This window comes from Mauremys mutica, chromosome 9 (genome assembly GCF_020497125.1).
Source record: "Mauremys mutica isolate MM-2020 ecotype Southern chromosome 9, ASM2049712v1, whole genome shotgun sequence".
NCBI lineage: Eukaryota > Metazoa > Chordata > Testudines > Geoemydidae > Mauremys > Mauremys mutica.
This window is the reverse complement of record NC_059080.1, coordinates 52,705,437-52,720,951: the sequence shown is the minus strand read 5'-3', so window position 1 is coordinate 52,720,951 and position 15,515 is coordinate 52,705,437. Positions and strand designations below refer to the sequence as shown.

The 15,515-nt window shown below is 44.8% G+C and overlaps 2 protein-coding genes across 2 annotated transcripts in view; both read right to left on the bottom strand.

Annotated features, from left to right (window-relative positions):
* Positions 1–9,215, bottom strand: part of DZIP1L (DAZ interacting zinc finger protein 1 like) — a 40,216-nt gene extending 31,001 nt beyond the window's left edge. Inside the window, exon 1 of the mRNA XM_045030779.1 lies at positions 9,002–9,215. The gene's annotated coding sequence lies outside the window, so the exon portion shown is untranslated. The remainder of the gene's footprint in view (positions 1–9,001) is intronic.
* A 2,734-nt stretch (positions 9,216–11,949) lies between these two features.
* Positions 11,950–14,152, bottom strand: LOC123377567 (alpha-1,4-N-acetylglucosaminyltransferase-like). The gene is made up of 2 exons (XM_045030612.1): positions 13,739–14,152; positions 11,950–12,561 (listed from the first exon to the last, which is right to left on the bottom strand). The coding sequence occupies exons 1-2, from the start codon at positions 14,147–14,149 to the stop codon at positions 11,950–11,952; spliced, it is 1,023 nt and encodes a 340-aa protein (XP_044886547.1). The 5' UTR covers positions 14,150–14,152.
* Positions 14,153–15,515: the final 1,363 nt, after the last annotated feature.

Genomic DNA, 15,515 nt, shown 5'->3' with positions numbered 1-15,515 from the left:
AAATTTCTGGTTTTGTTGGAATATTTTGGATTTTTGTCCCAAAAAAACCCCAACCAGCCCCTTCAATGGTTCTTTTTTTTAAAAATGAAAAACCAAATTATTTTGACGAAAATTTTCTTCAATTTTTTGTAGTAATTAAAATACATTTTTACCAACTCTGTATAGAACTCACTCATATACTGAAGATGCATCTGATGAAGTGGGTATTCACCCACGAAAGCTCATACTCCAATACGTCTGTTAGTCTATAAGGTGCCACAAGACTCTTTGCTGCTTTTACATACCCATGGTTTTTGCATATACATGTATGCCTATACAAAGTCAGTGCAAACTGCTGTGCTCAACCCTTTTGAAAATCAGATAACTTATTTAGGTGCTTAGATGTGTATTTAGGAGACAATTTCAGAAAATCACTTTTTAATATAGGGGCCTTAGTACTCACAACTTTACGCATACACATACCTACATTTTACAAATACATATCTAATGATCATACAAACACCTCTGTATAGCACACCTATACTTAAAGCCTGCATACACACCTAAAACATATGCATGCACCCACAGTGTATGAATCCCAATAACACATGGCTATAACTACACTGTATACATACACACGTACACATGCATAGCGACGCACATACCCATATAAAGAATAGCTCGTATAAATAGAACAGACTATTAGAAAATGATTCTCTGTGAAGAAATGGTATCGGTAGATTTTGTTAAATTCTTCAGGGAAATACATGTCAGCTATTGATATATTGAAGACGGAGGAATCACTAGATATGTGGAAAATCAACAGATGGTAACTATGCTGAAGATACTTTTCAGCTTTTAATTCTTCAAAGTGGAAACTTTAAAAAGAAACCCATCCTTTTTGAGTTACAACTGTTTAAATTTTCTCTCTCTCTCTCTCTCTCTCTCTCACACACACACACACACACACACACACACACACACACACACACACACACACACACACACACAGAGTTCTTCATGGTAGCACACAGTTCTGACGGCTTTCAAACGCCACATGTTAAACAGATGCATTGACTGTATTTAAATATTGCAAATTTTTTGATTTGTGCCCTCCACAGGCCAAAAACACTTTTTTGTGTTACCTAGCTCTGACACAGTGTTTGGTCATTTTGTGTCCTAAAATATAGACATACATATTAGAGCAGTTAGATAACCAGGCTTAAAAGATATTTTAAAAAATCTGTAAACCTCTCTATATAATTTCAAGGAATCTTTCTCATTAGCCTTGGTAGCTGGAAATTCTGTTGGCGGTTAATATCCACAAACTGTAAAATGTAACAAGTATTTAACCATTAAAATCAGGACATCTGTTACAGGATTCTAAAATTCTGCTCTCTGTGTTTACAATCATCCTGAATGGGATGGGATACCTGCTGTTCTATTCCTACAGAGAAGATATTTAGAAAAATTGCCATTTATAAAATGTTACATACCATATTTTCAGATCAACTCTGAACACCAAGAAGACTGATCACAGAGAGTTGTGTAGAGCAACAGTGTGTTACTAGGTGTGTCACGAGCAATAGTAACAAGATGCCTAAGGGCGGCCTGTTGTAGACTTATACTGCAGCCAGCCTGAGATCTCCAGGTGGTTAAAATAAACATGTGACAATTTCATTGTCTGAAATTGTTTGAGGGTGCAGGGTGCATGTGTCTGATGCAAGTAATTAACAGGGCCAGGAAACAGAGTGAGAGTTTATGCAGATCTGGGTACATTTCATGAATGCAGAGCTCTATCAGATTTTTCTGAGCTTCTGTCCAGGCTGAACTCCCAAAGGAAGATAAGGCAGCATTTGTTCACAGCCTCTAGCACACTTAAATAGAGACTCATGGGCCACATTCTCAGCTGGTGTAACTCAACATAGGTTTATCAACTTCAAAGGTGAGGATTTACGCCAGGAGAGGATCCATCCCGTGTGTTTCTCCTGAGTTGTGCCCAAGGGGGTAAAACGGAGTGACACAAGGCAACAAGGAGAGGGAGAGTCACAAACAGCCCGGCTGAGAGAACTCGGCCAGAGTTCTTCCCACTCAGAACCTACTGAAGCATAATCTATCTATCCGGGGTGTGCATGTCCTGGGCCAGAGCCTGAGCCTGATCTCACCTACACCTATTTAACACAGGAGAAACCACATGGACTTCAATGGAGTTGCCCCTCATTTGCACTGGTGTCAGCAGGACAAGAATCGGGCTGACAGTGACTAATGCTGAGACACTTGTCCTGCATCCAAGGAACACAGGAAATGGTGAACTTGCAAATCAGCTATCTGCATGCATTTGTTACAGTTGTATCTCCCCAGTAGTTCTCCAAGGGGGGGCAGTGTGCACCTGGGCAACATACTTCTGTCTACAATTGAGTTTTTTGACCAAAAAATGGGATAGGTTTGTTTCCTACTTCATAGTTTTTCTGGAAGTGAATAAAAACCCTTTAAAAGCCCATCCTGCACAACCTGACTTCATCACTCATTGGGATAGAGATGGCAAGTAGGGTTGCCTGGCATTTGGTTTTCGACCGGAACGCCTAGTCGAAAAGGAACCCTGGCCGCTCTGGGTCAGCACTGCTGACTGGGCTGTTAAAAGTCCGGTTGGCGGGGTCCTGGGGCTAAGGCTGGCTCCGTGTCTGCCCTGGCTCTGCTCTGCTCCCAGAAGCAGCCAGCATGTCTGCCTCCTAGGCGCAAGGGTGATCAGGGGGGCTCCGTGCAGTGCCTCCGCCCCCACCGCCAACTCTGCAGTTCCCATTGTCCAGGAATAGTGGCCAATGGAAGCTGCAGGGGCAGTGGGCGCAGGCAACATGCACCACGCAGATCCGACTGGCCATGCCTCCACCGAAGGGCTGGACATGCCGGCTGCTTCCAGGCACGGTGTGGAACCAGAGCAGGCAGGGAGCCTGCCTTAGCCCTGCTGCATCGCCAACCGGGAGCTGCCTGAGGTAAGTGCTGCCCAGCCAGAGCCCACACCCTGAACCCCCTGCCCCAGATCAGAACCCTCCCACACACCCTAACTCCCTCCCAGACCCCGTACCCCCACCTGCACCCCAGCTGCCTACCTCAGGTCGGAACCCCCTCATGCACCCAAACTCCCTCCCAGAGCCCACATCCCAACCCCTTGCCTCAGCCCTGAGCCTGCTCCTGCACTCCAAACCCCTTGGCCCCAGCCCAGAGTCCCCTCCTGCACCTCAAACCCTTCATCCCCAGCCCCACCCCAGAGCCCGCACCCCCAGCTGAAGCCCTCACCTCCTCCTGCCCCCAATGCCCAGCCCCAGCCCAGTGAAAGTGAGTGAGGGTGGGGGAGAGTGAGCGACAGAGGGAGGGGGGCCTCAGAGAAAGGGTGGGGCAGTGTGGGGCCTTGGGGAAAGGGCAGGGCAAGGGTGTTCAGTTTTGTGCAATTAGAAAGTTGGCAACCCTAACTGTAAGGTTACCATGACTAATACCCAGATGCACCACATTTCTGGCCTGCAGAAGTAATGACTGCTATTCATGGATTAGAATTTGCACCGTGGTAGCATCAAGAGCAGGGTTTCTCAAACTGGGGTCGCCTCTTGTGTAGGGAAAGCCCCTGGTGGGTCGGGCCGGTTTGTTTACCTATCCTGTCCACAGGTCTGGCCAATCGCAGCTCCCACTGGCTGCGGTTCGCTGCTCCAGGCCAATGGGAGCTGCTGGAAGTGGCGTGGGCCAGTAAATCCCTCGGCCCACGCCACTTCCAGCAGCTCCCATTGGCCTGGAGCAGCGAACCGCGGCCAGTGGGAGCCGCGATCAGCCAGACTTGCAGATGGGGCAGGTAAACAAACCGGCCCGGCCCGCCTGGGGCTTTCCCTACACAAGCGGCGGAACAAGTTTGAGAAACACTGATCTAGAGGCCCCAGTTGAGATCAGAACCCCAGTGTGCCAGGCACTGTGAAAAAACAGACACAAACCCCAGCCCTGGCTCAAAACAGTTAATCACAAAATCAGATTAACCAGCCAACTGCTGTCAGTTTTCTGTGTCCTGCAGTGAAACATCTATTTCACTGTTGCTGTGACAAACCAAGGGGGGCCCTGAGAGTGGGACTGTCATGCAATGTGACATGCAATATGATCTGGGGACAGGAATGCTGAGCAGCACTCTGTGAAATAGAAACCTGCAGGGATCGCTTCTAGCCTTGGGTTATCGACTCCTGTTGTTATGGTTACCTAGGTAATAACAGTGTCGAAAGTGCCCTGCACTGTTTACATATAGCAAAGGTAACCACAGGGCTGCTGAAGAAATACAGAATTATAGAGAACACAATGCTCTCTATATTACATATATTTATAGTATTTTAGAGAGCGTGAAAGAAAGAGTGAGTATAGTCCTGCTGGTGAGGAGATGGGGAATCAGTCACTTCAGGGCATAAACTGATCACTGTGTGGGTCAAAAAATATATAGCAGTTTCAAACTGGCTCAGTTCCTTATGGGAGCTTTTGCCTTCTTCTGAAGCATCATGTGCTGCCTTAGCCACTCCTGAAGGCAGGGTCTCACACTAGATCAGGGGTAGGCAACCTATGGCACGTGTGCCAAAGGAGGCACGCGAGCTGATTTTCAGTGACACTCACACTGCCCGGGTCCTGGCCACCAGTCCGGCGGGCTCTGCATTTTAATTTAATTTTAAATGAAGCTTCTTAAACATTTTAAAAACCTTATTTACTTTACATACAACAATAGCTTAGTTATATATTATAGACTTACAGAAAGAGACCTTCTAAAAACGTTAACATGTATGACTGGCACACGAAACCTTAAATTAGAGTGAATAGATGAAGACTCGGCACCCCACTTCTGAAAGGTTGCCGACCCCTGCACTAGATTGATTGATGGACTGGTTTTGTATGAGAAATCCTAAGTTCCTCCCATTGCAGTCAAAGGGGATGACAGAGGTATTCTCTTCCATGAGGGAAACCAGCCCAGGGAATACGAAATCTTCCCAAACCTGGGGTAGGACAAGAGAGGTAGGGAAAAAGAAGGAGAAAAGACCTGGATGCTTATCTCTAACAGTCCAGAATTTCTGTTTTGCCGTTTGCTTTTTAAAAAACCTGGGAAAATCCACACACAAACCCAACATGAAAAGAACATTACTGAGTTTTCAAAGGCAAGCACTCAAAAGCTAAGAACTGTCAGAATTGAGGTTGTTTTACAATCTTTATTTAGCTCTTCTTGAGCACTATGGTGTTGTCCTTAATTACATGGTTGTATGCTAATACAGATGCTGACAACATTATTTCTGGCATTTCCTGACTTTTGCGTGTTCAACTTTGCAACCTAAATAGTTTTTTTAACATTAGTTTTTGTGTGTAATGTGTAACTAGATCTTGTGTATTGTGTGTAGTTGGTCAGTACAGTTATTTGAATCTCACCATGCCTTTGTTGTTTCTATGTAGTATTTCTGTTGTGTAAAATGCAAAAGACACAATTTCTTTTTGCAACAGGGGAACGGCGTTGATTTACATCAGCTGAGGATCTGAATCTATAAATTCAGTTTGCCTGTGTTCCAGGACCTCCCCTGCCATAAGATGACTGGAGGGACCTGGTTGTCTGGCTCAGCACGTATGGCTAAGGAGAATGTCTCCCCCAACTCCTCTGGAAGCCCACCCATCTCTGTAACACAGACAAAAAGAGGCATCTAGGGCTGAATCCAAATTCGGTAAATTTGGCTCCCATCAAATTTTGTAGCCAGCAACACAGTCTGAACCTCTCCAGGTTCCCTCAGCCCGGGGGCACTTCCTGTGTATTGTCAGAGCACTAATTAGAAGCCACTAATGAGCTGCTCCATGACAATGGAGGCAGGTGCTGTTGTGCAACCTCATTAATATTAATAGTATCCTTGTGCTCCAAGGGAATGGTGTTTAACCTGATTTTCATCATGAACTTGGTGCCTGGCAATACAGCTCTAAGCATGCTGTTGCTTACCGTAAGTATGTATCTGGGTGACAGTGAACTGTTTGCCTTTGCCGTCGTTTTCTGCAGGCTCCTTGATATACAGCACTGCATGGAAGGGCGTTGGTGGGTGGCTCAAACAAAATTTCAATACAACTTTGTTTTGTACCATCAAACTCTATTTCCCATCGTGTCAGGCTGAGCTAAGGGAGCCCACTGATGGTCCAACACCCCAACTCCAGGTGAGGACTCTAAATGGCAGGAGGGACAAGGCACTGCAAGGTTGTCCTCACCCAAGGAGAGCCACCCCAGCTGCTGGGGCAGGTACTGAGGCCACTAGATCGGGGCCAGATCCTCAGCTGGTGTAAATCAACACAACTCCCTTGATTTCCAGGGCACTGTAGTGATTTACACCAGCTGAGGATCTCTGCATGAAATCCTTCCCCAATGGACTACAATGGAGTCAGGACTTCACTATTTGTCCTCACCTGCGTCCAAGCATGTTAGAGTGTTGTGCAACTCAGCACAGTGATATTAACTCTCCATTGTGTAAATCTGAACCCCACAAAAGTTCCATCATTTTGGCTTCCATAGCATTAAGTCAGGGTTAATGTTTTGAGTTCATCCTCAAATTTCAAGGACAAACCTGGTCATAGGTTAGTATAAAATGAGGCTAAGAAAAGGCCCTGACTTTTAGAAATTGAATGAGTAGTTTCCTTGTGCACTTTGAGAAACCACTCCCCACCTAGTCGTTGTGAGAGATGGAGTAGCTGATAAATTCAGCCTCTCCAGTGTATTATTCTGAAAAGAGGTTAACTGTAAGTCTACAACTAGATTTGGAAGAATTTGATTTTTATCGGTAAATGTCAGCAAATGTTCATTTCACTGTACACATACAAACCAACAAAAATATTTCCACAGATAATAATCAAAATATGCAGGAAGGAAAAGGAAGAGAAATGCTTCTTGAGAACTTCTTAGGCTCTGATTTAATAATATTTACGTTGTATATAGTGATATGAGGTTTGACAGTTTGTTTTAACGATTAGAAAACTAGGGGAAGGTTATTGGAGGGGCTGAGGGCCTTCCCCCATCCTCTCACTTATTTGTATTACCAAAGCACCTAGGCACCCACAGCGCTAGGTCCTTTACAAACCCACAAGGAAAAGGCAGTCCCTGCACTAGGGCATTTACAATACACAGATTATTTAGTTAAGGCGTGTAAAGCGCTTTGAACATGCAAAGGGTGTAGGTAAGTGTTAAGAATGATCAATTATTATCGAATCTTCCACCAGCATTGTTTCCTACCCCTCCATTCCCATTCCCACCCCTCATCCTTCCCCTGCTATCTGAGCATTCTAGGGACGTCCTGGTTATTTTGATGGCCCTTTTTTTCCCTTCTGAAAGGCACTTGAGCTGTGGGGAAGACTAATGCACCCCATTCACACAGAGGAGACAGTAGCCTCTCCCTCCATCCCCACCCGAACCCCATTTGGAAATTTGTCCCTTGGAAAAAAGTTCCCAAATGCTGGCAGTTGTATTCTCAATTCTCAACCCTCACTCTAGGCCAGAGGTCAGCAACCTTTCAGAAGTGGTGTGCCGAGTCTTCATTTATTCACTCTGATTTAAGGTTTCACATGCCAGTAACACATTTTAACGTTCTTAGAAGGGCTCTTTCTATAAGTCTATAATATATAACTAAACTTCTGTTGTATGTAAAGTAAATAAGGTTTTTAAAATGTTTAAGAAGCGTCATTTAAAATTAAATAAAATGCAGAGCCCCCCCCCACCCCCGGACCAGTGACCAGGACCCAGGCAGTGTGAGTGCCACTGAAAATCAGCTCACGTGCCGCCTTCAGCACCCGTGCCATAGGTTGCCTGCCCCTGCTCTAGGCCTATTACCTGGCCAGTATTTGACCAGCCTGGCCATTTTTTTAAATGGATTTGCCAATTGACAGAAAAATAATTTAATCTGCTGGGTTTTTTTTACGTGGGTCTAAAGATTTGCATTATTCTGACAATACACTGGGATATGTAAAAGTGTCTGTGTCCAGCTAGAGATGCTGCAGTGTTCCCACTTCCCCAGTTTAAGTGATAACAGATCAAAACTGTTGAAAAGAGAGCAGCTGTCTGCCCACCAACACACAAGCGAACGATATGTGTGAGAGAGGGTTTGAGTCACAGGAGAGTGAGGAGACTTGTGATGTTATCAATCTTATCTATATGTGCTCTCTCTCTCCAGATACTATAAATGGCTGTTGGGGGGGGGGGGGGTGTTGTAGAGTTGCCTTGGGGGTTGCGGTTGCAGCAGGCTTGCTATAAGGGTGCTGGGTTTTTTGCATTTCAAAGGTGGTGACCCCACCTCATTCAGGCAAATCTCCCACTGGCTTCAGAACCAGATTGTGGACTTCAGGATTTGGGCCCTGGTTCAGAAACAGCTTAGCAGACTAACAGCCCTCCCCAAGACCTGGAGTGAGTGACAGCAGTGTGCCGGGGTCGCCTCCTTTCTTGGGAGGGTCCTCTATTGCATGCCTGCTTCAGACCTCCCTTCCTGGGGAAGCCACTGGCGCACACACACAACTCTCTTTCTCCTGGATGGATGCAGCAGGAACACCCTCTAACTGCTGGAGCAAGGCAAGGATTCTGTGTGCAGATCCCAGGTCTCATGGGCTGGTTGTAAAAAATCCCCCATCGTCTGCAAACTTAGCACACAGCCAAGTGGAGGGGGAGGGGGATGTACCTTTGCCTGCTAGAGACATGACACAGCAGCTAATACTTAACCAAGCGGAACCTCTGCAATATTTCCTTTTCCAGTGCATGAGAGCAAACAGAAGCTCTTTCCAACTAGACACAGTGTTTCTCAAGGATCAGTCCGTGCACGGCACCAGTCCCTGAGATCTCCCTGACACAGTTTAGGAAGGCAGCAAGCTGGTCCCTGGTATCAAAAAGGTTGAGAAACATTGGCCTAGAGTCCTCTTCCGAGCCAGACTTTTACATACAGTATTTATTACTCAACCGGGCAGGAGAGACTGCAAATCCCAGCCCTAGGACACAAGAAAAGCAAATCCTTACCTGTCCCCAGAGAGGAAGAGTTTGGAAAGAGTCTAGAAAGGTCGGCTTGGAGCGATGAATGCAGAGGGTTAAAAAGTGGTTCCTAACACAGAGGGGCCATGCAAAGCTGCGTGGAAAATAGGGAGGGTTTCCTGTGCTGTAACACTACACCCCTCCCTGCATCTCCCACCGGGAAATTCAAAACCACCCAGGAAAAGCAGCTGTCAGTGCTGAGCTCAAGCAAAATCCCAGTTCCCTTGTCTCAGCACAAGGAGAAAAATACAGCCCAGCCTATGTGCTGATGAAAGCAGCCTGCGCCGCCCCCGCTCCCCCGAAAGGGCTTCTCCAGGGAAAACCAAATGTTAAAATGCTCCCCAAAGCCAAGCTGTTGCTCTGGCAACTGGAAACACTCGGTTTGACTCTCCTCTGCCATGTAGCCTCTTGACACTGGTGTAGTTGTAGGGACTTTGGTGCAGTTACTCCTGATTGACTGTGGTGAGTGAGAGGAGAATCTGGCCCCATGATTTAAGGGAACAGAGCTCAGGGTTCACTATGCGTGTGCGTGTGTATACGCGTACATACTCCTGCTAGTAAATTCTACTGTAACTTGCTGCAGGATAGAAAAGGCTACAGATTGCAGTCTGCTTGTTAGCGGCTGTGTTTACAAAAGACACCATATCACAGATGGCAAACATTTGATAATGGGTTATTAAACTGCCATCCCCTGGGCTTTGGATTTCTAAAGAGCCTTTCTAGCAGAGCAGAAAGGGATTTGCTATTTAGACTTGTTCAAGGTCTAGGCTTGAAAGGACTTGAATTAACACTGGGAAAGAATCCAGTTTACATTTCTTTCTAAGTAAATGTAACCTGCTAATAAAAGGCCAAGAGACTAAAAGCTGGGAAGACTTTCTGCTGTCCTGGCTTGCAAATCATACCACATGGAAGACAGGAGGAGGGTTTGTTTGTACCACAAAGTGGAGGTAAACAGCATGGTGAATTACAAGGGATGAGGGTGAAAGATCTTGTCATTCTTCTCCTAAGGTGCAGCTACACTGCAGCTGGAGGTGTCATTTCCAGGACAGGTGTAAGAATTTAGGGATGAGGACCCAGGTCTGCAGAGCCTGGGACATCACCATCCAGAGCCCATGCAAAGTCACAGCCAGGGAGCACGGTGGAGAGTAGGAGCTGCAGGAAGTGACCCAGAGTGACAATACCCTGTGGCCTTTGATTGATTGTGCCCCAGGTAGTTGACTTCTGACTGCATCCTGACGCTATCTCTGGTCTCTGACCCTGGCTGACTTTGATCCCAAATCTTGTTTATTGAACCTGGATCTAGCAATTCTGCTGACCACTGTCCCTGTCATGTGGATCCCAATCTGGCTGTTACTGCTTGGCCACACTGCCTGTGCCTTGGTCTCTTACATTATGTAATATACATGTGCTACCTCTGATTGAGCTAACATGCTAAAAATAGCAATGTAGCCACAGCCTGGCAGATGCTAACTGCCTGAGGATGTACCAAGGGTCGTGCTTTCTCTGCCACAATGCATATTTAATTATTCATAAAAAGTGGAGCAAGAGAGACTCTCACATCAGAATACCCATAGTTCAGAGGCTTGGTCAGTCCCCTGAGAGGTGGGAAGCCCAGGTTACAATTCCTTCCCCTTGCAGGCAGAGGGGAGAATTGAACTGGTGTCCTCTTCACTTGGTGTGAGTTCCCTAACCACGGGGCTAAAGGTTATAAGGGAGGCTTCTTCCCCTACCCATTTTGTTAGGTATACTCAGAGAAAAACCTACCAGGCTGGGCCCTGCAGGCAGCGCATGTGATTAGAGGAAGAAACTTAAGTGCCAAGGGAACTTAAATCATGAGTTCAGAATCTACAGGGTTAGGCAGTAGCTGAATGGGGGTTTTGTGGATTGTGGTAGTGCCTAAAACTGGGCTTTAGGTGCCTGGTTCCTTTGTGGATCTAGGCCTTCATCTCCAGGCCTTGGTTCTCCAGCTGTACAATGGGGAGAATAGCACTTCCCATCCTCACAAGTTGTTGGGAGACGAAATTCAATAATTTAAGTGAGCTGCCCAAATGCTGTAAGAATAGGGCCATAAGAAACAATGAATAAACACAACTCCCTTTTCTCTTCACTCCATCTCAAAAGCTTGAAGGAGGCCCTTAGAAGGGAATACAAATTCAGTGCCATTGGAGTGGGTTAGATATTTTATTTACATGTGCATTTAAAAATGTCACTGGCCACAAGGTAGGGTACATAGCTGAAGCAAAAAAGAGAGGAAAAATAAACAACACTAATGAACACTTGGAGTGGGGAAAATTTGGGCTACAATTGATTGTCATTATATTCATTATTACTGAACATTGATATTACAGTAGCACCAAGAGGCCTCAGCCAGTTTGGGGCTTCATTGCGCAAAGTGCTGTACAATCACACAGCAAATGACAGGGCAAAATTTCCAAAAGCATCTAAGAGGCCAGATTGTTGAAGGCATTTAGGCCCCTAAAGATGCAGATAGATGCCTAATGGGATTTGCAAAAGCACTTATCTGCATCTGCAGGCACCAAATACCTTGGAAAATGTGACCCTTGGGTTCCTAGGTCCCACTGATTTTCAGTGGATCTTTGGCTCCCAAAGCCAACATGACTTGAAAGTGGGACTCAGGCTCCTAGATCACTTAGCTGCTTTGGAAACTTTTACTCTAAAGGACAAAATATACTTACCATTGGTGATGACATGATATTTACACCCCCCCCCACACACACACACCTTCCTACACATTTCATTAGGTCCTGGGGAAACTTGGGAAAAGAAGTGGTTTCTGAGAGGTTCTCTCCTACAAAGTGGTCTGCAGACAGAAAATGGCTGAGCGTCACTGACTAAGAGGAGATACACGTTGTGCAGTTTATTTTAGTCAAAAGACTATCAGGGCTGGAAAGAACACCTCGTTCTGCTAGATCCAGTCATTCAGTCTTGTTTTGTTGCATATGACCACTGCCTTCTGTGCCTTGAATAAGGTCCTTATAAGTGGTGGGGCAGTATGTTTTGTACAGATTTTCCACTAACGTGTTACTTCCTGCAACCACAGTCTTGTGTTCCTTGTTCATGAAATTCCACAGGTGCAAAGCATAGGAGTTGTTGAAGTCAGGGCTTCTCTTCCAAACCTTGTAGTACTGCCTCCATGCTGGGTAAGGGATGGGGTAGAAACGCTGAGGATGTAAGAAGGAAAAGTTCTGACAGCTCTGATCCTCCACATTATGGAAATTGGTCAGGTTACACAAGGCTCGCAGCCTTCTCGTCATTAAGATGGGTCCTTGGTTTCCCCAAATGCGTCCATTGTAGTTTCGAACAAAATCTTTCATGCAATCCCAAATGAACCAGTGATGGTGAAGAAAGCCAAAAACCCCACTGCTGGAGACCTTGGAAGCCTCAGCTGATAGGAAGTTTGCCAGTGTAATAGGCCTGATGGAGATGACATCTGTGTCCATGTAGATCCCACCGTATTTCCAGATCAGTGCAAGTCTGCAGGCATCAGAGCTGATATGAACCCAGTGCTTTTCCTGGGTTGCTTTTACCTGCAGAGATGGAAAGGGATCACAGAGATGCAATGGACTCCACTTCGAAATTTCTAAACACCTGATCCCATTAGCTATATATTCTATAAAACTCTCAGCAGTGTCTAGCCTCACTTTAATCCCTTTAAAAATTAATGGCCATTTTTCTTTTCTAGCTATGAAACTTTGCTGGAAAAAGGCAAAAGCAGATGTAGATTTTGTTCAACATGATTCTACAAGTGTTTCCAAGGTGCAGTAAACTCCAAGGAAACATGCAGTGTTTATGAAATAATGAGAATATGAATCAAACTGTTATTTCCACAAAAACAACCCTGCCTCATCTCACTTTACACACTCACTGTCTGATCCAAAGCCCGTGAGATTCAATTGAAAGATTCTCATTGACTTCAGTAGGTTTTGGAATAGGCCCCTCCTGGCAATCTCTAAAGAGGATAAAAAGTGAGAGAGAAATTTAGGCCTTGGGTTATGCTGGTGCACGGAGGGCTGGAGAACCAGTATAGCAGCCAGCTCCCTGTTTATTCTCCAGATTCTCCAGTTTCATTTAAAAATAATTAAAATAAAGATGTCCTTAGCTGTAATGGTTGCCAATAGACTCATGAAGCAAGTGCAGACTAATGCAGTGATGCCTGCCTGAGTTTTCAGACAGGACTCAAAGGACTCGGAACAAGAACTCAAAGGAGTGTGAACTCCCTGAACCACAGTGCTGAGAAGCATGGGTGGAGCTTGGAAGAGCATCACTGCCTTTTGCCCCCAAAACTGACCTCTGAATGACCCGCTCACTTCTAGAGCTTGTCCACAGACATTTCATTGCTGTTTCTGACACCTTTAAGAAGCACTGAAATCATTTTTGCAAACAGTAAAAGCTCACTTTAAATTCATGCTGACTGAAATTTTTCAAATACAACATTTTTTATCAATACATTGCCTTTTTTTAAAAGATGGTGATTAACCATATTTTATCAAAATGGTTAATCAAAATCATTATTGAAATATGCCATTTACATTAACTCCTGTCATCAGGAGATGGTAAATGTCCATAACAATTGCAATAAATATTTTGACTAATGCCTGGCAAACTGTCATAAACAAGGGGTCCATATTGGGTGCAACAAAACGACAACAGCTTCATTTTCCACCACCTCTATTTTAAATCTTGTTCAAAAACATTTCCTCTCACCTTATGATACCATGGGAGCAGAGGTGTCTCCTGGAACAAAGTTTCCATCTGTAAAGGAAAAATGAAGACATTCTTCATAGCAGATAAAAGTGAGAAGGCTGTGTAAGTGGAATTTGAATCCAGCCATGTGCTATTGTTCAGCCCTTTCATGAAGAAAACAACAGGTCTGTCGTGGTAGATCCTGGCAGCAGATTCCACAGAACATGAAACCAGTGGAGGAGGCTCAAGGCGATCTGTGATCTCCACAAAGATGATGCTTCTGCTCTGGCTCATAACATCCTCTTGTGTCAGGAATCGCTTAGTAATAGGCATGCAAGAGAAGATGCAGCCAGACTGCAGGGAGAGTTTATAGACAATGGCTAAGACAAAGACAAAAAGGAACCAGAGCACTATTTGAGTCTCCTTCAACATTCTTGCTTTTCCTTGGACATCTGTCTTTTAATAAAAAACAAACAAAGTCAATGTCAGTGGTTCATTCTTTATCGCTGGGAGAAAAATGTTTCAGGACAGGATTTCCAAAATTATTATTACCTTGGATTATTTCTTATGCGATTGACAGCATATTACAAAACTGGGGAATCAAGTGTTAAACCAATCACGTTCCTGAGCTGGCATCAGCCTCTTTGACTCAGGCTGCAGTTTATGAAAATGACTTGTCAACTGTCTATGGGTTGGAGCTCTGAAGTTTGCAGTCCTCAAACCAGAGATGTGCTTACTGAACTTAATGGAATTCAGTGGCAACGAAAAGGGCCCTAGATCATAACAGGAAGGAGAAACTGCCTGGACTCTAGTTGAGCAGCATGCTGCACACAAGCAACGGACCCTCCTGAGCTAAGGTAGTGGGTGTTTGAAGAAGACCCAGTTAAAGGCCCTGATGAACAACCTTCTCTCTTGTCTTGGGAGCTCCATATAAGGGAGCAGAAGAGTCAGTCACTCACACCTTTCAGATCATATGAAATCCCAAAGGAAGGGGGTAGTGTATTTTTGTATGTATATTCTCACTGCAGGTCATTAGTAATATTAGAAGAAACTCAGTCTACTTGGCTGTGCAGTCCCTGTGGAACCCAGGGTTATTATCCATTCACCCTCTATTTTATTTTGGCTGCATAAAGTGAAAAATAAATGCATAGGCCAAATTCAGCATTCCTGCCCAATCCCAGTAGATCAGAAGTTGCTGCATGCGAGGCAGGTAAAGTTAGGAGATACACCCACATTTATTTATCTGGTAACTTCTTTTATTAACTAATTAAACAGATCAGAATATAGACAAAGTACCATGTACTGCGCATCAATTATCAGACACAGATGAAGATGATATGTTGGGGAAGAGTCAACATGGCTTTTTGTAAAGGGAAATCATGCCTCACTGAACTATTAGAATTCTTTGAGGAGGTCAACAAGTATATGGACAAGGGTGATCCAGTTGATATTGTGTACTTAGGCTTTCAGAAAGCCTGTGACAAGGTCCCTCACCAAAAGCTCTTAAATAAAGTGAGCAACTGTGGGATAAGAGGGAAGGTCTTCTCATGGATTAGTACTTTGTTAAAAGATAGGAAACAAAGGGTAGGAATAAATGGCCAGTTTTCACAGCGGAGAGAAGTAAATATCAGGGACCCGGTGAAGGATCAGTACTGATATTGGTGTTGTTCAACATATTCATAAGTGATCTGGAAAAGGGGGTAAACAATGAGATGGAAAAGTTTGCAAGTGATACAAAATTAATCAAGATAGTTAAGTCCAAACCTGACTGCGAAATGTTACAAAGGGATCTCACAAA

Coding starts and splice junctions, on each gene's coding strand:
- LOC123377567 (XM_045030612.1), bottom strand. CDS start 14,149: ATGTTGAAGGAGACTCAAATAGTGCTCTGGTTCCTTTTTGTCTTTGTC. Junction 12,562..13,738: donor TGCTCCCATGGTATCATAAG/GTGAGAGGAAAT, acceptor CCATCTCTGCAG/GTAAAAGCAACCCAGGAAAA.